This window comes from Rhipicephalus sanguineus, chromosome 1 (genome assembly GCF_013339695.2).
Source record: "Rhipicephalus sanguineus isolate Rsan-2018 chromosome 1, BIME_Rsan_1.4, whole genome shotgun sequence".
Lineage (NCBI taxonomy): Eukaryota > Metazoa > Arthropoda > Arachnida > Ixodida > Ixodidae > Rhipicephalus > Rhipicephalus sanguineus.
The window spans coordinates 18,120,380-18,147,621 of record NC_051176.1 but is presented as its reverse complement, the minus strand read 5'-3'; the positions used below and the strand labels follow the sequence as shown (position 1 = coordinate 18,147,621).

The following is a 27,242-nucleotide window of genomic DNA, read 5'->3' as shown; positions in this document are numbered from 1 at the left end:
TATAATTACTTTACAGAAAATTATTGTTTTTGCTTCTCAAGCTCAAACACTCTTTCAAACAGCAACAGCTTTGAGTGATAATATTTAATATTGTTAGTTTTTTTTTGACGTCGTCGCTAGATGGTGTCGCGAACGCGAAAAAAAAAAGAAAAGTAGCGGCTGACGCAGTTTCAAAATGTCGTCCCATCGCGACGTCTGCGTTGGTTCTCGGGTGTCTGATCGTCAAAAGGAGCTTCTGCTGGCTTTTGTGAAAGAGCATCCACAGATCGCGACGCTGTCGTGCCCGCTGGAGCCGTCGTTCACGAGGGAGGACCGGGACGACATGTGGCAGGAGCTGGTAGCGCTTTTGAACGAAGTCCCTGCGCGTAACACCACAGCCTTGCCAAACTCCGAAAGCAGCAGAGGTGAGTGCGAGCACAATTGTATTGTGGTCGGTCAACTTACACGTCCCGCTTGTGCTTTACAGCGGCACCGGAGGCGGCCAGATTACGGGTTACCGCGACCGCGTCGTGCTTGGCAGGGACCGCGCGGGTCGACAGAAGCGAGGCCCAGAGTTCGGGTGATCTGAATCGGTAAGCACTGGCTTAGAATATCATTGTTACTTGTATGCTGCGAATTAATGTGCTCATTTGCTTCGAGCCATTACGCGCTGTCAGTTTTACTTTTTCAAACAGTATCGAGGGAATCACCCGGCCGCCGCGTTGGCTGAGGTGCTAACACGTTGCGCCGCTCAGAACAGAAAGCAAAATAGCCACATTTGCGGTGATGACGAAAGAACAGCCGCGAACTATATTTCGAAGCTCATTAGAGCACCCTACGTGTTCCAACCCATTTCTCAGACCCTCGAGTCGAGTGAGGTGCGTAGCCAGTAGGCTTGCCTCCCTCCACCCCTCTCTCCGAAGTCTGTGTGTCATAGCATGCCGCTGTTGAAACATTCTAAAAAAAACATTGCTATTGTTCACTTCCACTCCATACTTCTTATGGCACTCAGTGTGTCAATCAAGAAACTTCTTACTATAACAGGTGAGCCCTGCTCCAGCTGCTGCTGGTGTGGCTGAAGAGGATGTGGCCCAGGATCTTCCCCGTGCCCCAACACGTAAGTTTCACTGATGTTTTTGATTAACTGTAGATGGTGTTACATGCTCACAGGTGATGCTCATGCGTGCAGGCATATGTTTTTGAAGAGATGACATCTGTGGGCATAAAGACAAAAAGCTGCGCAAAAAAAATTTGGCAAACGGTTGCAGGAGCTAGTTGTATGCATAACTGTCAGATGGAATAAACAGGTGTCCTGCCTTGCAGTTATGGTGAAATGTAGCAAAAAAGTTGCACTGCAAAAATGTTCAACATCTTGAAATGTTTCCCTATTTTGTCAATTGTTTCAAAAGTGAAACTGAAAATGTGCTATTGCTAAATATACTGTTCAAAAAGCAAGCTCGTTATATAACTTCTTCACATAGCCATCATACACAAATGCACATGTTTGCACCTGTGTTACACCTGCTTGCTGTATGTTTTGCATACTGCAGCAGCTAGGGTTTCGGAAGGAGATTGTGTCAGTCATCGCGTAAAGGCGGGCAAACGATTGTGCAGCCCTGAAAAGGGCTGTTTGGTTGCTTCTCATGCAGAGGTGGTTAGAGGTGTGAGATGCGTTTGATGAGATGAGCGAAAATGAATTTCGGCACCGCTTTGGTCTGTCCAAACGAAGTGCGTTGGTTGTGCGGTGAACCAAGCACCATTCATAGATGCCGTTGGGTCAGTGGATTTTCAACAGAGAGGAAATTGTTGCACACACTGAATCTCTTCACGAACATAAGCTTCCAGCGAAGAGTCGGTAGCAGGAAATTTATAGATGATAATGGCAACACATTTCTTGGTTTCCAGCTCATGCCGCAGCTGCGAGATGTGGGCAACCGGCAGGCCAAGGCGCTGGAGTTACTAGCCGCAAACACCAGGCGGCAGGGCCAGGCATCATTGGAAAGCTGCGCCAGGTTCAACTTCTCGGTGACGTGGTCCACGAACTGCAAGGCGTTGGTACCCTCGCCCGGGCCCTCATTGCAGCGGAAGCCACCTGCACAGTGATTTGTAAAGACTAGTTGTACATATATGCAGATTTATTTTGTAGTATATGCACATAGTGCACTGTAGTGTATCTTTATGTTTATAGTGTATACGTGTAGAATATTGTGGCACACTGTACGTTTTCTATCGATTTTTACACATCCTAGAAAAAAAGAAAAGCGTTTGTGAATGGTCTAGGTTGCACAACAATTTTGAAATATTGCAAGACCAAAAAATAGTTTACGAATACGTGTTCTGTTGCTTAGAAGTGTTTATACAACAGGATTGGGTACAAACAGAAATCAATAATAGAGGAAGACATATCAGAAACCAACAACTTGCATTTTTTTAGCGAGTTCGATTAATACCGGTTCGACTGTGCCTTGTTTTCATGTAATACAATGACTTTCATGCTGCGAGACGCGTGTGTTGCTGCAGAGGAGCAGCAGGCACTTTGTAATAACTCCATTTGTATATTATAAAAGGAAGGTACTTTTATATTCTTTTCCTTGGCATTAAATTTAAGGGATATTTATTTATTTATTTTGCTTTTTATGTGCACTGCTCGTGATACTTGTAATAAAATTTCAATTCTGACACCACCCATGTTGTTCACTTCATTTACGAGCACGATTCTTGTTGCACTAAAGCTACCGCATGTTGCTGTCCTGATTCAAACAACTTTTTCAGGTTACCACTTTGGCTGTGAATGGCACAATGTGCCATTCACAGTTGAGCTCTCACTTGTGCTTAGTGTGAAGCGCCATATTTTACAACCTGGTCGAAGTATTTCATCAGCATGGCGTTGTGTGACAAGGGGGCATAGGTCGGCAAACTCACTCATGAGTCGACTCACTCAGATTCAGATCGAGCTGCGAGTCCAGGTGTGTAATACATTGGTGAGTTTTAGTGAGCCCGAGTCCAAGTGAATCCGCTTGAGGAAAATTTTGGTAAGTCTGAGTTCGAGTGAGCCCCAAGGGCAAAATATATTTCATGAGTGAGTCAGGGTGAGCTCTACATTTTTTGCCGACCTATGCAAGGGGGTTATTCATTGATAGGAGAACCCTGTTTCATTGATATGTGTAGCAAACATTTGAAGTGTAGTAAAAAAAAAACAGCCTTTTGTTCATGCCAGTGACAAACACAATGAACGAAGACAAACACGCACCACACAATGCTGCCGAGGTCGTTGCAGGCGGCGGCGTACTCTGCGCAGGTGCTCGGCATGCAGGCCCTGTGGTCCTCGAAACAGGTTCATTGCGTGGTTGCGCTGCTGCTGGCTCCCGTTGTGGTGGTGGTGGTAGGTCAGCTGCTGCTGGCAGCAGCTCAACATCGTCGGTGTCGTCATCGTGCCCTTCGAGAACAGGCTCATGTGCCACCAACGCGATGTCGTGCAGAGCTGCACAAGCAGCAATGATGGTGGCTGCTCGATCGGGATTGTAGAGCAGGGTCTGATAACGCTGTAAGCTTTGGAACCTGCTCTTTAGGACCCCGATGCACCTCTCCACAACAGTGCGCATGGCGGTGTGGGCCTTGTTGTAGTGGTTCTCAGGGGTGCCAGGAGCTGGTCGTCCAAGCACTGGTGTCAGGAGGCACGGTTCTAATGGATAGCTGGAGTCTCCTGCACGAGGGCGGCATGACAGCTGTAGTGATAACGTCTTGAATGTGTCAAGCATTGACAGCACTTACCAAGCAAGCCGCAGTTTTGCTTCCAGGTGCTGACGGAGAGGGCTCCCCCACCATACCCACGAGTCATGACATGACCCCGGGAAACATGGACTGACATCCAGAATCCAGAGGTCGGCATCACATGTCTGCAGAATTCAATTCAGTCAAAATTGTACCCATAAAATACATTGGGTACAATGTTGGGTATTATGTTAATGTAACTACATCTGTCTGCACTGTTACTGACTGTTGAAACATAGCTATGAACAAATCATCGACAGGGTAGGACTTGTACCATAAGTTCTAACACGCGGACAATGCAGTGTCAAAGGGTAGTCTGCATGTTTACTGCTTGGAACAACCCATCTTCCAGCCACCAAAGCCTTTTAACCAAATTACTGCTGTATGTTTAAGGCAATGTATCACAAAATACCTACAACATGAAAAACTTGCGACTGAAAAACGGGTTATGAAACAATGCGTATTTAATGTACGTGAATTGATCCATGTAACGTCCATCACGACAATGAACAATAAGGACGTACTACGGCACATTCTGGGAGCGCTAATCTCAACAAATACAAATCGAGAATCAAGCTTCGGGTACACACGGCGAACGAGCAACGGTAATTATGCACTGTGCAGGCCGCTGAACCAAAGTGTACCCCGCGTCGCATGATTTCATCGCCTTTCCTAAGCGAAGTGCCCTGAAACGTACCAATTCCCGTTGTAGATAGATCGAAAATACCACTCGCACTATACTCAATTGCAACAGCCTCAGTAAAGCGGAAAGTTTAAGCAATATAAATGAAACAATTAGCTACGCATATAATGGATGAATAATACTCACGATCATGATATTGAATGCGTAGAATCCCTTCCGCGACATGTAATGCGTCGCGTCCTCGAAGCTCAGGCCATGGGGCTTCTGGATTGCGATGAGCGTACCATCCACGCACCCGACCACAGCGGGAATCCGCCCGAGCCGCGCGAACGCCGCCTTTGTTCACTCTTCGCGTCTGTGGTCTCCGGAAAAGGCCACCCAGCGTTTTTGCCCGCGAACGACAGCAATGGCGTGTTCCTGACGGATGACTGCGACAGGCCGATGAATTCCTCGCTGCCGACAGCTCGCTGGAAGCATCCGATCGCAAAAAAATCTCAGCGCACACAACACCTTCCGCTCTCTTTAAATCCCACTGGTTCGTTGGCACCCGATGACGGGGTCGAGTTCGTCGCACAACCAACGTACAGCACGTTTCGAGAAACGAAAGCGACGCTGGAATTCACACTCGCTCATCTCTTCAGACGCATTTCGCACCTCCTACCATTCTGCATCTGCTTCGAGAAACGCCAAAGTAGCAGGGAAGCACCGTTGCAAGCGCCATTTTCTCAAAATCAGCTGTTGCGGCAGCCGCAACCGCCGCATCACTCCAAATACATGCCGCGCGACGCCGTTGTTCGCTCGAGAGAACGCGAGCGAACGGGCTCGCTCTCCGTTCACTTTTAGCAGGCGACGTGCTCGTTATGACGCGGCATGACGTCACCAAAAAAGAAAACATCAAGGAAAAAAAAGAAATGGCCACGCCTCTTAGAGTGGCGTGAGTTGTCCGGCTTCAGCCAATCGCGTGCGATCACCAGAACGAACGCGAACGAACGGCGCAGAACAGAGATCTCCGATCGCCCCCCATGTTTACTGAGCCTCTGAGAGAACAGGCGTGAGGAAAATGTGGTGCAGGCGTGAGGAAAACGTGGTGCTGTCCAAGAAATTAAAAAGACAGAAACAAACTTCAAGTTTAAATAAAATTTTTTTTCACGAATGGCTTCGCATACTCGTTCTCTTTTTATAATGAAGAAATCTTTATTTATTCGAGCTAGGTAACTTTTCGAATTAGAAAATAAATATAGGTACTATTTCATGGTGCATGCAGGCACTTTGGCACTGTAGCTTCCACAGTGGTGCCAAGAAATGTTGTCGCCGAGTATAAGTCTACATATGAAGGGGGAGTAATCGAGGCATTGCACATCGCAAAAAGGGGAGATGGCTGTGTCGGCTCTCCTTCCACAGCGCTTTCGAGAAATGAAACGGAATTCTTAGATGGACATATTAGGTCACGTGATGCGCACCTCGCTGTTCTTTTTAACAGGGTCGTTGCGATTGTTCCTTGTTCTGTTCTTTTGAAGATCCTATCAATCACCTGCTTTCCGTAAATAAAGTCTGTTGGAAGTTCTGCGCTTGTGTGTGCGTCTAGTCTTCTTCCTGGAGTTGAAAACTTTGCTAAAATTCTCGCTTTACTTTAAAATGGAATGTTCACTACATCAGCATGTATGGTGCGGTGTAAATATCATGATCCGGAGCTCGGAATGCTTACATTGGAGAGGGAAGTGCCGCCGATGGCCACCGCGGAAGAGCCTGATCGATATAACGGCATCCCTTCGGTCTTGCGTTGCGCAGATGGAGATGACGGCGCGTCGAGCCTCGCCTGCCATCGATATAACACATCACCGCCACGACGGGAAGTGGCAATTGAGCCGTATTGGGCAGACAAGCGGAAAAGTCTTTCTATTGCACGTGACGAATGCTGTGTACGTATCGAGGGGCAACAAGATCCTCTGCTATTAGATTTCCACTCCTTCGTCTGCGCGGCTGCTGACCTGTTTGTGCAACCTCACTCTACGCATGCTCTCTTGGCTGTCTTGTTCGTCGCATAGAAAGGGGACGAGCTATGCCGCTGTAGGGAAGTGTGCCACACTAGAGATCTTTCCTGAAGAGGTAAGTTCGTGAGTAGCGAACAGGTAGCATCTCTGCGATTATGGTATAGGAAACCAAAAGCCCGTATTACGCACTTTGCCATGTCGAAACCACAAAAATAGCCAAGGAATTGAAAAAACAAGCCAAAAAGTAGCCAACTTGAGCCAAGGGTGGTAAAGTTACCCAAATGTAACCCCACATGAATAAAAACAACGGCGATGTTTATATTTCAACGAGCAATGTAACAGTCCTTTTGTAGTAATGTAAATAAGGAGAGCAAGAAGCCTTCAAAATAATAAATCCAGAGATCAAAGTACAAATTGTTCACTTGATTTGTTCACTTGATTTAGTCCAAAGTTTCTTTCGCTGTTGCACTCTGTTCACTAGAGCCTTGCGTAACCTCTCTTGAAAGGAGTGGAAGTACCAGCCTTGTGGCGGCAATAAAGATGAGTACTCCATGGGTGGGCTTAGTTGCTAGGAATGAAGAATAAATTGCAGTCACGTTCGCAATCGTTTCCAGCGCGATGGGCAATTCCAAGCAGATAATATTTCCGAGGCGCAGTCGGTACCTAAGAAATCACACAGGCCGGGTATCCGATTTATAATGTCGAAGAGCGTCCTGAATACGTATTGCTTTCCCTATTCACTTCTAATTACAGTTTAAAGTCGCATTAGGTGTTCGGCAAAACAAGACACTGTGAAACATTCGCAGACAAATCCCAGCCACGTGTTCAAAGGTCTTTCGTTTGTAAAATGTATGCGCCAGATTCAGCTTTGGGAGCTGGAAACACGCTTTGACCGCCATGTTTAGACACCGCATACTCGAGCGCCAGCGGCTGCGACTTCAGAATATATTGATACTTTCGTTCAAATTGAGGAGACAGAAAAGTAGCTACAAAGTAGCCAAGTATCAAAGACGTTTTTTCTGCCGCCACCGGCCTTAAAAACCAGCCAAGCTGGCGCGAATTAGCCAAACCTGGCAACCGTACTCATTCACTTTGTTAGCATGTTAGCATATCTAAAATGCAGCTATTGTCTCCTGCTTTGAAGCGACGAAAATGCCATATTTTTATGTGTGACATTATGGCATTTCTTAACAAAGTGAGTGAAAAGCCTGTATGTAGTGAGTCAGATTTAACCCTTTCCCACTGATAAAATTAAGAAAATTGTACCAAATTTGCCTGAAATCTTTTGCCTAATTTGTAGGTTTTTTCTATGAATAAAGCGGCACCATTATTTCAATCCATTGGAGTTTCTTGATTTCACTAACTGAGTAAAAACGATAGCTCAAATATAGCCTCACCGCATGGCAATACACTGGAAGATGGCAATAAATACACAAAAGGCACAATATGGACAAGCATGGTCATCGAGCGTCAGGAAACACAAGTATGACGAGTATAGTATTCACGTTGGACCCATTTTTGTTGATGAGTCATCATCGGTCATTTAGGTGCGAAATGTCATGACAACTGTACTCGTGAACTGGAGGGAAAGGGTTATACTGGACTAATACTTACCCATCACTGGTACTGTCATTGCCGTGGCTGGAGAATGTATCCAAGCCGTATCACGAGAATAAAGTGATTAGCTGCAACCAAACGTGCGTTATATTTATGTGATCTCTGCTACAAGCACTCTACTTGATTGCAAATGATAACGATCATTACCTTATCAATAAGCAGTCTTTATCATCCAACGTGTAGGTTGGAATGCTTCTTAAGCGATGATGTTGGTAACGATGTTAATGAAATGCTGCTAAGTTGTTCATCTGGGCGTTTTTTCCAAAATCTTGATTTTGCTAAGTTACGAAAATCAGCAGGCCCCGAAACTTTTACCACACTGCCCACGTGACTTTGCGTCATACTGTCCCTGGAATAACTCCAGATTATTATCGCAGCATCTCCACAACTGACTCAGCTTATTCGTCAAGAGCCAACTGTGATTACGATGTGGACTGCTTGCTTCTGCTGTCGTAAGCTTTAGCAAATAAAAAGCTGTACATTAAAAGTGCTGTATGATTCATGACCATATTTGTTGCAGTCACAATAAATAGGGTTGGTTAGCTGTTTTGGTGTGGCAAATCCATATTCTGGAGCATAAACCAGATGGACACACAGCAGGTGGCGTTCAAAATCAATAAAACGAAGGAAGCGGTCGAATATAATGCTCTTGTGGAGACAAACAACCACGCAGACCAGAGTAGTCTCGTCCTCCAGAAAGGCAGCAAACCCACACGACCGCGAAGTTTTTCATTTCTCAAGAATCCACGTCGATTTCAAAAATAAGCCAAATCATTTCTCTAATTGAGCAAAGTCAACTGTACAGGAAGGCCACACAAACTTCGGGGTTTGGTGAGGTCACTTTTTGGTGTGGGCCAGATAGTTTTGAACGTGAGTCAACACAATTTATGAATTGACCAAAGTAAATATTTGTGGTGGGTTACATATATGTTCGTGATGAGACTGGTTGATTCTGTACGTGCGTGTACTCTTTCGAATTGGGGAAACTCATTTTTAGGTTGAGCTACTTCAGATTGGAACGTGTGATCAACGCAATTTTTCAATTTCGGCTTCATGGTGCATGGAATGCTCTCGCAGTCTGATGCTTCTGCCACTCATGAGCCATGATGTCTTGCTGAAGAGCTGCCACAGGCCAACTTCAGCACCGTTGCACACACGTGAAGCGGTGTTTTCGGCGACGAGAAAGAAGTCCCACCGAGCCTAAGTGCAAGTGCTTTCTGAATTTGCCGAAATCGCTTTATGGCTGTGCACGCGTCACCTTCCCGGCGTAACATGATTTTGCCCGGCTTCGAACGTCTTTATTGATGATTGGCCAAACAAAACGGTCTGTGATAAACCTCTATGTTGCTCTGATTCCGGGATGGCTTCGCAGGGAATCAGACATTGGCTACTGAAATTATGGGAGCACGAACTGGCGAGAAGTTGCCTGCAGTGTGACACACGTCAGCAGTGTAGGTACATGTATCTAGCGAATCAGCCATTTAGCAAGACTGAGTGAGGCGCGCTCTTTCCATAATTGAAGCAGCATAGGATCTTTTGGCTGGACGGTGGCTACAGTACGGCAATCCAAGGAACCGGCACACACACAAGTGATCCGCGATGCGGTGCCATCTGCCTAATTTCAGGTGCCAGAGATGTCGCGGAGAAGGAAGAACTGTTGTTCTTGAAGACGAAGGCTAGGACTTGTACTCAGTCAACGTCAAAGGTGCAGCCTTCAATGTTTAAGAAAGACATAGAGAGCCTATATCTCTTTCCCGAAGGTGCAGTAACGAGCGTCTCAGGCACTTCGAGAGGAACCTCAGCCGCCTCCAGGTTTAGCTGCAGCATTGCACCGTCATGTTGCATCCTCCTGCTGTAGCATTTGACCAACTGCTCCTGGTGAACGGCCCACCATCAGATGAGTTGGTGCAGCGAGCCGCAGATAGCCAACAGCGCTTGAGTCACCTACCACGTTCTTCCCTCCTGAAAAGGACGTTCATGATCCGAGCAAAGCAGCTGCTCGGTTAGCAAATAACTTGCTCGCAGGGCGCATGAAGTGCGTTTGTCAGCTTGCGAGCCAACGAACTCTCGCGGAAGGAGTTCGTAGAAAGTATGTTCTTGATTACTCGCGCCCGAGCTGGCTCAATGGCTCCAGAAATACATTAGATCCTGGCCGTATTGACCCACTCGCTCAAAGAGAAGGTGCTCTCAGTGCTGATCGTAGGTGCGGCTTGGAAAGCGTACGTCGTCAAGGTTGGCGAAAACGTAAGTGCTTAACTTCATCCATGAACGTTTAGAACGTTTCCGCCGCCTTTTTCCACCTGCACGGCGTGTGGAAACACAGACCGGCGAAATATGGTAGTGACTGCTACGTTCGGTATTTCAATATTCTCGATAGGATTTTGGTGATAGGCGGTCATCAAATTCGTCATGCTGTAGATTGTGCTTCCTGCGACGCGAGCTTAGAAGCCGCGTATGTGGAGAAGGGGATATTGATTCGGAGAGCATTAAATTGACTCGGAGCGCATTCGGCGAGCATTAAAAGCTTGGTAATCACCACAAGGACACCAGTCGTCATTGTACTGTTTTTGTACCACATGGAGAGATGGAACTCAACTGCTGGAGGGACGACAAATAACGTCGAACTAAAGAATGAGTTCAAATTCACGGTGGGCCACTTCAGACCTCTTTCCCGCGACTCCCCATGGACGGGGGCTGACAGGCGGACCTATGGTGGTGATATGCTACGTCACATTGTATTTCACGGGCAGCTTATTATTTAGGGACTTCGTCTTTCGCATGTTCTCAGCATGTACCCTGAATTTTGAGACGCGCAGAAATTTACAGAATCCAAATGAAGAAAGGTTGGACTGTAGGACAAGTAATAACATAATAATAATAATAATAATAATAATAATAATAATAATAATAATAATAATAATAATAATAATAATAACTTCTTTATTTCCATCAACGATCGAGGAGACTGCGGGAAAAATTGCTTGAAACACAAGCAACTTGACAGAGGCTCGCAGCCACCTCTACATTGCAGGCAGCGATAGCACACATCCACAAAAAGAAAAGAAGATCATATAGAACACCTATTCAGAATACAAATATATCCAAAAAAATTTATACAGTTTCATACAAAAATACAGGCACATCAGTAAGAAAGTATGAAGAAAGCAATATTTTACTCTTATTTACTATGTGAGCATGGATTGATGAAACGTTCGCGCAGTGTTCGTGCAGAAGTTATCTGCAATTCAATGTGCAATTTATGAAATGAATTTGACAGGGTTGGTAGCGTGTATGATATTCGCTGCATAGTAATTTGCCCGCGCAGTGACCACCTTCCACTGTTCTATGTAACGAGTGCCATATGAATGAGTGTTTTTAGCAGGATTAAATAACTCATAAAAAACTTTAAGTTTTCTTTTATGTCTCGTTTAAACGTTACACTTCACTTATAATTGTAAAGGTTAAACACGCGGATGATATTTCTTTTGAAAAATAAATCCGAAGTATGGGAAATATAGGGCCATTTGAAAAGCGCTCGTAGAAACTTTTTCTGCACTATATGAAGTCTTTCAATATTGGTATATGTCGTCGTACCCCATAAGGAAAACAATAATATCAGGAAGAAAAAAGAATGCACTGTAAACAAGAAGCTTTATTTTAAAAGATAATATAAATGTGTGACGCGCCGTCATACCGACCACATGAGATAACTTCCCTAAAACCGATTTGATGTGTACATCCCAAAGCATATTTTGTGTGAAGGTAGCTGCCAGTATTTTCACACTACTCACTAGTTGGGTTGTATTTTCACACTACTCACTAGTTGGGTTGTTTCATGTGCATAAAATGGTGATGTGATCGCAGCTTATCTGCTTGGATTTCGGCCTGAAAATCACGGCGTTTGTCTTCTTTGTACTAATTTGCAGAACCTTTGCTGCTGACCATTCTTGGAGAGCTTTTAGAGCAGTGTCGGCGTTGTTCTGAACGCTATTAAGTTCAGGTGACGAAAAAAATGGGCTAGCGTCGTCAGCGTACATGACGTATTTCGCATCACTGTAGGTATTTGCCAGATCATTTATGTAAACTATAAAAAGAAATGGGCCGAGAATACTGCCTTCATGAATGCCTCTACTGATATGCTTTAAGTATGAGCAGCAATTTTCAACCTGGGCGTATTGATAGCGATGACCTAGGTAAGAATTCACGAGGTTTAAGCAGTGCCCGCGAATACCGTAAGTTTCAACTTTTTCAAGTAATATGGAATGATGGATACAATCAAATGCTTTAGTGAAATCAATGTAAAGGCCGAGCACGAGATTCTTGCTTTCAAACTGTGACTAAATGAATTCTTTTTGTTCTAGTAAGGCTAACTCAGTAGACAGAATATTAATGAGCAATAACAGACAATAATGCCAAGATTTTGACATTATTGTCTGTTAGTTCTCGTTAATATTGCGTCTAACAAAGAAAAACGAGGCCTTAGAAAGCCATCTTCTTTCCTTAACTCAGTAGGCAGGCGTTTCCTCAATCCAAATTGGGCTGTAGAGATAAGATTGTACTTATCGAAAAATTTAGACATTTGCACATTTATAAGTTTCCCCAGCCCTTTGGATAATACTGGGAATATCGAAATAGGTCTATAATTTTTGATATCGCTTACGTCACCTTTTTTAAAAACACATAAAGTCTTGCGATCTGCACCTTCATGGGAAAGATAGTGCTCGCCAAAGACATAATAATATATAGGTGAGATATGGACAAAGGATATCAAGCACATACTTGATTGGACGAAGCTACATGCCCTGAACGTCACAGCTTCAGCTATTTTTAAGCGAAAGAAAAACTGGCAGTACTTCAGACTCCATAAATGGGTGAAGAAAGAAGGAAGACGTATTCCCAGCTGGCATAAATTTTGTGATATCAGCAGATTCACACGAATTACAACTGCTCACAAGATAATCATTAAATGTATTCGCCAAATCATCGCCCAATATTTTGCGGCCACCAAGATATAGCTTTTGTACAGGTGGAGACGATTTACGGCGATTTAAGACAGCATTAAGCTCTTGCTTAAGATTTCCACTTGGTGGTCTATAGAAAACAGAAAACATACAGTCATTCACACGAGCTGTCATTATTTCAAAATCACCACAACAGATACAAAAGTTGGAAAGCAGCTTGCAGTTTACTCGCTCTCTTAGCAACAACATAACGCCACCGCCTCGACGATTAGTTCTGTTCACACAATAGGATTGTTAAGATGAAAATTTGAAGAAAGCACGGTTGTCCCTGCACCAAGTTTCACTGAGAATTACTGCACCAAAAAGAAAATGAAAGCCATTGATAAAGTCATTTATGTCGGCCTTCTTGCTTATATCGGCCCCCCCGAACATTTAGATGAAGACACTTCATGGAATGTGCGTGGCGTCTTGCCACAAAAGTATCTAACTAGCACGGAAGAAAGAGATTTTTACTAGCCATTTTGAGCAATGATATTAATCTAGATACAGTCAACAACTAGCAGGCTTAGACGGGAAAGTCGGACCTGTGACGCACTACTAACACGGAATCATCGTCGGTTTTGCGCAGCAGGATTTTCCCGTTCTTGTGCCATGCGTATTTGAACGCATTTTCTTTCGCCCATTCCGTAGCCTGTCGAAGCAGTTGCCGGCTTTGACTGGTCAAGTTGTCTTAGATGAAGAGGTTGGATTTCTTTTCTCTCAGTTTTGACCGATTATGCAGCCATTCGTCTCTAATAGATCGTCTGATATACCGAACGGTTATACCTGCTGTTTGGCCAAATTTGCACGGGAGGCGGTGAATGGCAGCGACGTCTCTTGCATCAAGTGCACGAACGTCAGCCATGCTGGCAACAGAATTTACCTTTGCAAGCAAATTTTCCCCTTCAGAGACACCAACACCATGTATTTCCAAGTTTAACTTGCGGCTTCTCCAGTCGAGCTCATTTAAATCTGCCTCAGTCTTCTTGTAGCATCATAACTAGCGCAGGTGTTCTGTTCAAGGCGTTCAAGTCTTTTGCGTATTTCTTTCGTATCTTTTTCTTGCGTGGCAAGTCTTGTCAACATCTCATCGTACTTGTCCGACATGAGCTGTATCGACCGCTCGATGGTCGGCGCTGCTTCCCTGAACACGGCGCTGTGTGTTGTTACCTTCCTTTGTCCTTGTCAGTTGCGCTGTTCGTATATTCAATTATTCCCTGAACGGTAACAACTCGTCTAACTCCTGACTTATACCACTGAGAATGGATCTGATGTCAACTTCAGCTTCCGGCCTCCCTTCAGTGATCTCGACACTTTCTTTAGTGTCTTTGCACCTTCTGTGTTACGGCCAGACATACGTAAACGACAGGCTCCACCTCAGCACTGCACTAAATCAAATGGACGGAAGCGCTTTCACTGTCGCGAAAATATTGGGTCCATGGGGCTGCCCGTCACAGTTCCGCAAGGCAACGAAAGCGCTGTTGCGTTTTCTCAAGGATACCAGACTGATTCGCCGTTTGTGATGTCAAAGGCGGAACCGTTACGTCGGCTGAAAGAGTGACTTCTCTCTCCTCCTAACTTTCCTTCCCCCTTCCCCAGTGCAGGGTAGCCTACCGGGCTCAGCGCTGGTTAACCTCCCCGCCTTTCTTTTATTCTCTCTCTCTCTTCACGTAGAGCAAACCCACTTTTGCTTAGACGATTCGGACATCTTTTTATACTGTTTTTCTGATATTCCAGCACATGTTCCAATGTGAAAACAGTTGCTACACTCGCCACCGATAATTCATCCGATTTAATGGCATCATTACATGTAGGGCATTCATTTAGTGTTGACATAGTAGCAGGAAATGTAGCAAACAGAACAAATTCAATTCACTTGGCAGCAGCGGCAACACAGAAAACACGCTAACAAGAAAGCAAATTTTTACAGGGCGTGAACTAACCTGCGCAGACAGGCGAAAAAGAGTAGATCTGCCGGTTGTGCCACCGCTGCTGCTAAAGAGCCGCTGTCCTCAGGGTCGATGACTGTATAGTGAAGCTCGGTGATGGTGGTGGCCCCCAGCGGTGAGATCGTCGGTAGCTTCAGATGGAGATTGCAGTTCGGTTGAAGAAGTCGCGGCGTAAAAATGGCACAGGATGCGATGAAACTTGATAGCAGGAAGATGGGCCCCACACAGGCCACCGACAGGAAGACAGGGGTCGACGAAAAATTTGCGCAGACAGACAAAAATGAGCAGATCTGCCGGTTCTGCCACCACTGCTGCCAAAAAGTATAGGTAGGTATGTGGCGTATATTCGGTAGAAACCGACCGCGAACAACCACATTCATGTTGAAAGGCTCAGGAAGCTCGCGCACTGCATTGCGAAACTGACATCGGTAATCACAAAACCCATTAGTGCCGGCTCCTGAACCGGTTATTTGCGTCGTTCACCAGACCCCATACCACACGATGCTCGCTGCATGGAGCGCGGATGTGGAGTGCCGCGTTAGCGATCACTGGCTGTGGCGGTAACGATAGGCAGGTAGGCTACGGTGTAGGCCAGCAGGTGCTGTCGTTGACCACGAAGAGCAGGCGGCTCAAACGGAGGCAGCGACATGCACCGCGGTTAGTGACTGGCGAGTACGTTTCTCGTTCAAAAGCAGGGCGTAGTGCAGCGACTGGCCCTCCGGCGAAATTGATGGTTGTGCCAGCTCAATCCCGGTTGCGGGTCTCTACACTGACAGTGAGACTGAATTTCCATTTCATGTGAAGACGAGAGGTTGCGCTGGTGTTGGTGGTTAGGGTTGCCGTCGTCAGCTCCGCAAGTGCACTGGTGCTTTTAAATCCGAAGCATTTCTTAGCAAATTTGTGCGACTTTGAGCGTAGCTATCTATCTATCTATCTATCTATCTATCTATCTATCTATCTATCTATCTATCTATCTATCTATCTATCTATCTATCTATCTATCTATCTATCTATGGCATGATTGACATGCCACGCTCATGGTGCGCTCGTGGCCGGTTCGCTAGCTTGACATACACCACAACTGGTATTGCGTGACGTGACTGCATGACGAAGATAAATGACCGGTGGTAACATGACAATCATGACATGCATGTCATGATTGTCATGCATGTCATTCGAATCTCATGGTGTGCTCGCATCCGGTTCGCTAGCTGGACATACACCATATTTACCGGCAGCGCAACCACACACACAGACAGAGTGAAGAAGCGAAACGGAAACACAGCGCTGACACTCACAACTCACATACACGAAAACTGAAGGAAAGAAGATGGCTTTTTAAGGGCTCGTTTTTTCTTTGTTAGGCACAGTATTAATGAGAACAGACAATAATGCCAACGAAAGTATAGGAGATGTCATTTGTAATAATTGGGATATAAATTTGAAGAAAGTAAAGTGGACGAAAAGATAACTTGCCACCGGCAGGGACCGAACCTGTGACCTTCGTTTTAACGCGTCCGATGCTGTACGACTGAGCTACGGCGGCGGTCATCTTCTCGTCCGCTTTATGGGGTAGATATGGGCATTTAAACCTAAGAGTGCTAGTCAGCGCCAATCGCAGCCATGGCGGCGAGTGTGGAACACTCTTTTTTTGCCTGTTGGCGTCACGTAGCACGTGACGCCAACAGGCCTTCCTTGGTTGTCGTTTCATCGGCTTCCGTGCTTGCCCACAGCAGCGGAGACGATGTTAAATGCATACCAGTGCTATCGTACCCCTTTCCGATGCGAGACGTCGTAGCTAAGAATCACGTACGCAAGAAAAAGGTTTATGAATAAGGCCCCAGAATTATGACCCTGGATTTCGGTGGTGAAATGTGAAAATTTAAGCTGGCCGGCTTGAATGCGTCCCAGTGGCAAAACTTATGCGCTATTCCGGCAAAGATGAAAAACACGCTCTAGTAGCGCCTCTACAGAATACTTTTCATTCTTTCGATTATATAGGCTAACAATAACTTCCTGTATGCATCACTGATACCACTTACCCATATCTAGAAAATATACACCGAAAAGCAACAAAACACTACAGAAATGAGTTCATATCGTGGTTACCTCACGAAATACCCCAGCAACGTATTAGCTGTAGCTCTATAACATCATTTATGCTGGTGTTAAAACATCAGTCGATGTCTCCCATGTGCTGGGCAGTTGATTTCTTCTTATAACAAAAGTTGCGCCTGCGTCATGCCTATAAGTCAATGACACTGTTCAGCCTTTTCCAAAGAGGCAAGGTGGCCACGCAAAGAGGCCACGTTTACACTACGGAAGGAGCAGGCAAGGGCAAACACCAAAACGGGCGAAAATTGTTTTACGCGGTTATTCAAGACATTCACAGCTGTTCTGTAGCCACGCCGTCGCTGCCTTCGCCACTTCTACGTACACTATCGGATGAAGTGAATACATGCTGCTTTGGCTCTCTTTTTAGTTTTTTTTCCCTTTTCTTCGAACCGAATTTTACTTATGAATGCATATCATGGAGCACAAATAGCTTTATACTTTTAAAGCAGGCGTTATCCGTAGATGCAGAAGACCCCGGAGGCGGCGGAGCGCTGCTGCGCAGCAGCGAGATATGTTAAAGCCCGCCAACGGACTGCACCTTCTGCTACTCGCCGTGTTCTCGACAAGCGAATGAAGCTCTTGAGGAACGTGTTTTTGCAGCGGCTGCGAGTTTTTGTCATGCAGCAGGGGTAGTGATTGCGTCGATGAGAATCGCCAGTGACTCCTTCGCCGCGAGTTCGAAATTTCGGCCGGATGTTTGCGTAAAGAGGTTTATGACGTACTGCAGTTAAAGTATGGCGTCCGGTGAAGCGGAAAGGCATTCGCCGTGGCGAAATAGTCAGTCCGAAACCTGTCGGGTGCGCCACCTGGTTTTTTGCCGGCTTCGAGCTCGAGTGCGAGTGGGGCCCTTCTGCCCAACCGGTTCACCGTCGCACACAGATTCGTGCAGTGTTATATTACTTTTTTTCATTTTTCTCCTAAAGTAAACGAAATCAAAGCGCGTTGAACTAGAACACAACCATTAACTTTTAGTTCGACACCCTGGGTTCCGGACGTTATTATAAACTTAAGTGAGTTCTAGTGCGTCTCAGAGATCTAGAAAATAATCAAGCACCTAGCAGCATCAGTAAACATGGGTATCAGCGTTGGACTGCGCCATATGTCCATGCATTTTATTTTCCTGCAAGGCTGCATGTGATCACAATAAGCAAATACTGGTGGCAATCCCCCGACGGGACATTATGAATTTGCAAAGCATTCTCACCAACAAGTAAACTGAGGAGTTTTGGGACGCAAATTACTCCGTCTTAATTATTTTGGCCAACTGACAATACAGACCATGCACATCACAGAAGGAAGCACGTCTACTTTTGTCCCCCTCACCTCGCACACCATTCTGACATCTCTGTTCGCACACGTCGGAATACCAACCCTCTCGCACCTTAAGAGGTGGCTCCGTGCGCCACTAATTTCTACGTCATTGTGCAATACTGCCCTAGATTTACTAAGCAACAAAGAAACGCAAGAAAATTCTCTTAGAAGGGCATCATACATATTAAGTGAAATAGGCTTTGTTCCGAAAATGGGTTCAATTTTAATCAATAATCAAGCAATCGTACATTCTCTATTATGTAACTTTCTATTTAATTATGACCTATGTAACGTATTGTTTTCGCTAGGAAATGACGAAACCACCTTTAGAAACCCTTCTCCTAGTAAGGAGTAATAAAGAACGGATGAATATAGTAGACGTATTCTTTATTTTTATTTTTTGGGGGGGGGGGTGGCGGTGGGAACAGGAGGGGACGGAAGTTTTCACGTCCTCACTGTTCTCTGTACCCGCAGAAGCAGAATGGAAGCCGTGGATATCGGGGATGTCCTCGGAGGTTTCGGCACCTACCATGCCCTCATGATACTTCTTGTTGTCTTCCGTGCCTTCCCGACTGCTTGGACGAATATGATGACGCCTATCATAGCGCCCGACATGGACCACTGGTGTGCACGCCCTGAGGGGGTACCCGAGTATGTGGCGAACATGAGCAGCGACGAGTGGAAGTCGTGGGCAGTGCCCAGGTATGACCAAGGCTTCGCTCGGTGCCGCATGTATCGCGTGTACCAGGTCGCCAATGGTTCATGGGAGGTGGACACTAACCAGACACTCCCCTGCGACAGATGGGAGTACGACACCTCTATCTATGAAAGCACCATCGTCAATGAGGTGAGTCAAAACTTGGCCGCACACGGATTTCAAGGCCTACGTTCTAAAGAAACGAACCGCTTTCGTCCCTATGACTTTCTCATTCGGAATTGGATTCGCCTGGACATTGATTTTCAGCTTGAGAAAACTTTATCTGTTCACTTGTTTCTACAGCTCGGGGAACAAGTAACACGATGCAGTGCTGCTGCTCTTAGACTTGTTGATTAACTACTATTACTTAATTTCACTTAGTCACGCAGGCTTTGCGTACTTTGCTTGAAATGTTTTCCACAGTATCTTAAAGAACTCAAAGAAACTGCAAATCGAACTTAACATTCAAGCAAAACTGCTGGCCGGCCTTGTTCGAACGAATTCATCTTTTAGCCACTTGCGCGAAACAAACGAGGAAGAAGAAAAGAGAACACACGGACAAGCGCAATCTAAAAACTTTTGCGCTTGCTCGTGTGTGCAATCTAACATATAGCGCTTGTCCGTGTGTGCTCTTTTCTTCCTCCTTGTTTGTTTCGCGCAAGTGCCTAAAAGATAAACATTCAACTTCGTCTAATTGATTGGGCCAACGGTGTTTTGCTATCGACCAGCTTGCATAGAGTGGGGAAAGTGCGTAAGCCCGCCTGTGCCCACTCGTTGAGGTCCGTCGGTCGGTGTGTCGCATCGTCCCCACGAGGGGATAAAATAAAATAAAAAACCTCACGTTTTCAACCCGGGCCTTCCCGCTATTAGCCACTACACTACGCATCCACTTTTTTTCTGTACTTCAGTGCTTGCAAAGCATGAACATATGTGACTTGCATGAATGCGTTGTGTATACCCTCGGTGCAAAACAAATGCAGCAGCGTGGCACTCTCTCCGAAGTCTTCGTCGAACGTCGCGACCACAGAGAGCCCAATAAAATTTGTTGCTGGGCTAGTTGGTGCATAGTTAAAATGTAAGGCGGTGCCGCAAAACGGGACAAGGACGAAACAAGAAGAGACGTATACAAGCGCACACTACCAACTGTTTTGTTTTCGAAAAGACACTAAATATACATGACATTACGCACATGCGCAGACGGCCGAAATCAAAAGCGATCTTGCAAAAAAAAAAAAACAAATTCACTGTTGTGCAGAACGATAGAAGGAACGCGGACACACCCACTACCGTACAGTTTAATGAAATAGACCTCAGCCAATTCTCTGGCGACTGCGTCACGCCTTCTCTTTAGAATTTTCTGGATGAAAACAGGGGCACACATGCACAAGATTTACACTGAAATGGTAGAAGCGAGCCCGTAGGAGTTTTTTGTGCACAACACATGCTCTTGTAACCGAACATTATGCATCGGCCTGTTTGGCCGATGTAAACACTGCCACAGCGCAATGGAACCAAATACACCACATTGACACAGCACTTCCTAAAACGATGCTCATGCTTCATATCACAGGTACGTTTCGCATCACCAGGTTTCATTACTAGCCTACAAACGCTGGACAATTTGCATGGCGCCAAGAAGACCACAGGCACTTTGAACCTTGAAGCAACCTTCTTAAGGTTATGAGCGACTTTATGAGTGTAAGGGATGACGACAGGCTTCGCTTTCTTCTCTTTCCGTTCTAAAGCAGGGCTCTGAGTCTTGCATTTCATCTTCTTTAACATTCATTCTACTACAGAAGCAACCACAGTCCGGGGAAAACCGGCAGCAGAGAGGCGCGAAATTTGTACGTCAAAGCTCGCCTTCATGGTGTGCAAACACGATTTCTTGATCGCTGCATCTAAACACGCAGAAGCAATTGCTCTTTTCACTGTTTTGGAATGGGTAGAATCATAAGGTTAAAATTCTTTTCGCACACGTGGTCTGTGCATCCAACAGACGTGTTTGTCACAAGCATTTAAAAAAATGTCTAAAAATTGAAGCCCGTTATCAACGGGTGTCTCAAAAGTGAAAGTAAGCCCTTTCCCACGGCTGATAAACTCATCTAAAACCACAGACACACGCTGTTGCAGCGGTGCCCCCTGCTCTTTACCCAAGATAATAAAAAAATCGTCAACATATCTAAAGGTACGTAAAACATTGACCCCCTGCATAGCCCTATCCAAACCTTCATAAACTTCTACCAAAAATATTTCGCTTAGCACCGGTCCTACACATGACCCTATGCAAATTTCTCGCTTCTGCAGTAATAACTGATTCTCGAAAGAAACAACCGTGGCACCAAGATAAAACACGAGTAAACCTAAGAAGTTTTCAACGCTAATGCCACACCAATTCTGAAAAGCCAAAACCCCATTCTTTCCAATGCACACCCGGACTGCCCTGAATAGCTCTTGGTGGGGAATGGAATAGATCTTCCACATTTATGGAGAATACATCGCCTATTGACTGGTTATCCTTCAGAAATTCAATTATTTCAGTCGAGTTCTTTACGCGGAACGGATCATCCAGTTCTAAGGTCTTCAGGTGCCTCTGAAGGTACCGGCTAAGATTCAACTGCCAAGCACCATTCTCACTGATTATGCGCCTGAAGGGAACTAGCCGTGAGGTTCTTCCCTTTAGAGTCGCTATTACCCTCAGCAAGTTTAATCAACCCAAGATCTTTGCACAAAGAAATCGCCGTTGACTTTACCATGAGCGCAGCTTTCTTCACTTGAGTCAAGTTCTTGTCCAAGGCCTGAGCAGCTTTCACACCAAAAGTCCCCGATGTCATGACCACAAAACCACCCTGCTTGTCGGACATCAGCAGGCGAAGGTCCCGTTCTTTGAGAAAGTTCTCAGCGCTTTTCATGTGGTCCTTCCTCAGGTGCATCCTTGGAGCCGACCTTATGAGACAGCCCACACCATCCAAAAGGCATCTTTGTTGGTCCTCCGGCGGTGCTTTCCTTGACACACGACGATTAATTGACAGGAGCTCATGCGCAGGTATCCTGGGCGGCACACTAAACTTCGGCCCTTTCTTGAGGCCATCGGCGACTTCCTGCGGTACCTGGAGGTCGTCTAGCACAACCAGGTTACCCACACCACGCCGAGACTTGGCGCACCTGGGCAGCTGAAGCAGTAGCCTTTGCAACAGAAATTCCGTATTCTGCGCAGTCTGTTTCTTGATAGGACGGTACCTTAGCTCCGCCACCATGCTGGAATGCGTGGCATAGCAAATCAGGCGCATCCGGTCGTGCAGTATGCGCACTTGGCGCCATAACTTTGAACGCAGCATATTGAGGAGGCGTTTTCCATGTCCCACAGACGGCATCATGCACCCAAAAAGCGCACACATCTCACCAGGCACAAGGCCATTTCTCAAGCAGAAGGCGATCGCCCTCGCGCGGCACGACGAGAAGGAAATTTGGCTGCTTAGGCCATTCAGGTCTGGATGCGACGTTGACATAGGACTAAAAGGGCCCACTGTACAAGAAAGGTAGTCCAATAAAATTTGTTGCTGGGCTAGTTGGTGTATAGTTAAAATATAACAGTCCGGTTTACAGCCACAGTCCGGTTTTACCCGGACTGTGGTTGCTTCTGTAGTAGAAGGAATGTTAAAGAAGATGAAAGACAAGACTCAGAGTCATGCTTTAGAACACCAAGACAAAAAACGAAGCCTGTAGTCATCCCGCACACTCATAAAGTCGCTCACAATGTTAAGAAGGTTGCTTCAAGGTTCAATGTCCATGTGGTCTTCTCGGCACCATGCAAATTGTCTAGCGTTCTTAGGCGAGTAATGAAACGTGGTGATAAGAAACGTTGCTGTGATATCAAGCATGAGTATCCGTTTGGGGAGTGCTGTGTCGGTGTGGCGTATTTGATTCCATTGAGCTGTGGCAGTCTTTACATCGGCCAAACAGGCCGATGCATTAATGTTCGGTTACAGGAGCATGTGTTGTGCACAAAAAAATCCTACGTGCTCGCTTCTACCATTTTATTGTAAACCTTGTACATGTGTGCCCCTGTTTTCATCCAGAATATTCTAAAGAGAAGGCTTGACACAGTCGCCAGAGAATTGGTTGAGGTCTATTTCATTAAGCTGTACGGCAGTGGGTGTGTCAGCGTTCCTTCTATCGTTCTGCACAGCAGTGAATTTGTTTTTTTTTTTTTGCAAGATCGGTTTTGATTTCGGCCGTCTGCGCATGTGCGTAATGTCATATATAATGAGTGTCTTTTCGAGAATAAATCAGTTGGTAGTGTGCGCTTGTATACGTCTCTTCTTCTTGCTTCCTCCTTGTCCCGTTTTGCTCCACGGTCTCATATTTTAACCATAGAGCGGGATGCGATGGGACAGACGCGCCAGAAGAAAATGGCGGTCCGGGGAGGTGCATAAAACGAAAAGCTTACGCAACTCCCAAAGAATATCCTGCGGGGATTGTTTCTGTTAGCACTGATTGCTCAAATTGTGACAAATAATTACTCAAAATAAAATACTTGCGCGTATTACTCATATCGCCTGTCATATTGTCACGTGGTCGTGACGTCGACGAAGACAGCAGTAGGCGTTTGCAGGATGAAACTGTTTATTTGGCCGAACTTGTGGCCGGAAAATGAGAACTAGAACTACAGCAATACACGCTGTACAATGATAGCGGCGAACAGGGCGTCGTCCGTCGATCAACTGACAAGCGGTCAAGCGCGTCGGCTTTTATACAGGCGCTATAGAATTTTCCAGCAATATCGCTGGTGGCGGCGTTATCTCTCGACAAAGGTGGAACATTCGCGTGCGGCGCGCAATCTTAACAAAACGATCTACTAAAATCGTGAAGCTTCTCGAACACTGCTTCGCGGCCAGCGTCGAGCTTTGATAACCGTCCTTGATTGGTCAAACTCTAACACATCAAAATAAAAGAAGAAGCGGGCGTGGCATTGCCCCCCTCTGAAAAAGCATCGTCCCGATGCTTGCAACAGAACATGGAAAGGAAAAAAAACAAGTGCATACACAAATAAATTACAATAACAAAGGAAAAAGTAGAGTCCCCAGGTTCGCTAACGCTCAAAAAACGGCTTAAGACGCACGACATGGACGACTTCAGGTCGTGCGCGGCGTCGCTGGGAGTTCGTAATGCCGATGAAACGGGAAACAGCGCGGTAAACGACGACAAAGAAGGAACACACACACTACACCACACGAAGCGCTGACTTACAACTGAAGTTTATTCGGGCGAAAAGTATATAAATACACTTTTAGGCGCACCACGTCACAAACAAAATGACATAAACAAAGCATGAAAAACACAGAGACACAAAAAAACAGAAACCTTGGTTATCGCCACATGGTGCATCGCGACTGGAAGGCGTAAGCGTTTCAGTTGATACGGTTAGCCGATAAATACGAAATTTCTTTGTCAGATAGTAAAACAGATGGACTACTAACACACTTTTCTTTTAACAATGAAATGTGATGCGCTTCGATAATCTCTCTTGTCATTTGATTTTTGTTCCTAGCTAACACGTCACAATTTTCAAACTTAGGGCGACAACCACACTGCTTACAATGAATACCCAAATGGCCACTAACGGAACTGGTCACGTTATTGTTATGCTCCCGAAGTCTATCATTTAAACACCGGCCAGTCTGGCCGATGTAGAATCTGCCGCATGACAAGGGAATGCGGTAGACGACGTTACTTATACATGACACGAAAGGTGACTTGTGTTGTTTACTACAGCCGATACTATCATCGGGGGTGCTGTTGACGCGGTTACACATTTTTGACAACTTGTGACAACCCCCGATGATAGTATCGGCTGTAGTAAACAACACAAGTCACCTTTCGTGTCATGTATAAGTAACGTCGTCTACCGCATTCCCTTGTCATGCGGCAGATTCTACATCGGCCAGACTGGCCGGTGTTTAAATGATAGACTTCGGGAGCATAACAATAACGTGACCAGTTCCGTTAGTGGCCATTTGGGTATTCATTGTAAGCAGTGTGGTTGTCGCCCTAAGTTTGAAAATTGTGACGTGTTAGCTAGGAACAAAAATCAAATGACAAGAGAGATTATCGAAGCGCATCACATTTCATTGTTAAAAGAAAAGTGCGTTAGTAGTCCATCTGTTTTACTATCTGACAAACAAATTTCGTATTTATCGGCTAACCGTATCAACTGAAACGCTTACGCCTTCCAGTCACGATGCACCATGTGGCGATAACCAAGGTTTCTGTTTTTTGTGTCTCTGTGTTTTTCATGCTTTGTTTATGTCATTTTGTTTGTGACGTGGTGCGCCTAAAAGTGTATTTATATACTTTTCGCCCGAATAAACTTCAGTTGTAAGTCAGCGCTTCGTGTGGTGTAGTGTGTGTGTTCCTTCTTTGTCGTCGTTTACCGCGCTGTTTCCCGTTTCATCATGCTTTACCAACTAGCCAACAAGTTGACCTTACTAGACTTTATTCGTAATGCCGTCCGGGACGACCTCGTAGTCAAGAGCGCCGTGACGTCGAAGCACCTTGTATGGCCCGAAGTATCGCCGAAGAAGTTTTTCACTGAGCCCACGTCGGCGTATCGGCGTCCAGACCCACACACGGTCACCGGGTTGGTACTCCATGTGGCGTCGTCGAAGATTATAGTGACGGCTGTCGACCCTCTGCTGGTTCTTGATGCGCAGGCGGGCGAGCTGTCGAGCTTCTTCGGCGCGTTGCAAATAGGCGGCAACGTCGAGATCGTCTTCGTCGGTGGCGGTTGGTAGCATTGCGTCGAGCGTCGTTGCCGGGCTCCTTCCGTAGACCAGCTTGTACGGCGTCATTTGCGTCGTTTCTTGCATGGCCGTGTTGTAGGCGAAGGTCACATACGGAAGGATGGCATCCCACGTCTTGTGTTCGACGTCGACATACATGGCCAGCATGTCGGCGATGGTCTTGTTTAGCCGCTCGGTGAGGCCATTGGTCTGTGGGTGGTACGCTGTGGTCCGGCGGTGGCTTGTTTGGCTGTATCTCAGTATTGCCCGAGTTAGGTCAGCAGTAAACGCAGTACCTCTGTCGGTGATGAGGACCTCTGGGGCGCCATGACGCAGGAGGATGTTCTCAACGAAGAACTTCGCTACCTCGGCGGCACTGCCTCTGGGTAGGGCCCTTGTCTCGGCTAGCGGGTGAGGTAGTCGGTAGCTACGACGATCCATTTGTTTCCGGTATTGGACGTCGGGAACGGCCCCAGTAAGTCCATCCCAATTTGCTGGAACGGCCGTCGAGGTGGCTCGATAGGCTGCAGAAGTCCGGCTGGCCTAGTCGGCGGTGTCTTGCGTCGCTGACAGTCCCGGCAGGTCTTGACGTAGCGAGTTACGTCGGCGGCAAGGCGCGGCCAGTAGTACTTTTCCTGTATTCTTGCGAGCGTGCGAGAAACACCCAGGTGTCCAGACGTCGGGTCGTCATGCAGAGCCTGGAGGACCTCTGGTCGCAATGTCGAGGGCACTACGAGAAGGGAATCGGCTCGAAGCGGCGAGAAGTTCTTCTTAAGGAGAACACCGTTGCGCAAGAAAAACGACGTCAGTCCTCGCGTGGATACCTTGGGAACAACGGTGGTCCTGCCCTCGAGGTATTCCACAAGGCCCCTGAGTTCTGGGTCCGCTCGCTGTCGTTCGGCGAAGTCTTCGGCACTTATGGTTCCCAAGAAGCAGTCATCCTCCATGTCGTCCTGCGGCGGTGGGTCGACGGGGGCGCGGGACAGGCAGTCAGCGTCGGAGTGTTTCCTTCCGGACTTGTAAACGACGGTTATGTCAAATTCTTGAAGTCGTAGGCTCCACCGTGCGAGGCGACCTGAAGGGTCCTTCAAGTTCGCTAGCCAACACAAGGCGTGGTGGTCGCTCACAACTTTGAAGGGCCGGCCGTAGAGGTAGGGGCGAAACTTCGATGTAGCCCAGATGATGGCCAGGCACTCCTTTTCTGTTGTGGAGTAGTTGATTTCTGCCTTTGATAGCGACCGGCTAGCATAACTGATGACCCTTTCGAATCCGTCGGTCTTTTGCACAAGGACGGCGCCGAGTCCTACGCTGCTTGCGTCGGTGTGGATTTCCGTATCGGCGTATTCGTCGAAATGCGCAAGTATCGGAGGCGTCTGCAGGCGTCGTTTCA

General features: G+C 46.3%; 1 protein-coding gene and 1 long non-coding RNA gene across 2 annotated transcripts in view; both read left to right on the top strand.

Annotated features, from left to right (window-relative positions):
• Positions 1–541: 541 nt before the first annotated feature.
• LOC125757721 (uncharacterized) lies at positions 542–1,989 on the top strand. The gene is made up of 3 exons (XR_007415472.1): positions 542–572; positions 1,024–1,096; positions 1,885–1,989. It is a non-coding gene; the product is annotated as an uncharacterized LOC125757721 (long non-coding RNA).
• Positions 1,990–6,397: 4,408 nt separating this feature from the next.
• The window catches only part of LOC119371620 (solute carrier family 22 member 8), a 227,182-nt gene continuing 206,337 nt past the window's right edge, over positions 6,398–27,242 (top strand). The window contains exons 1-2 of the mRNA XM_037645075.2: positions 6,398–6,499; positions 18,851–19,223. Of these exons, the coding sequence (XP_037501003.1) occupies positions 18,858–19,223 (366 nt within the window). The 5' untranslated portion in view covers positions 6,398–6,499; positions 18,851–18,857. The remainder of the gene's footprint in view (positions 6,500–18,850; positions 19,224–27,242) is intronic.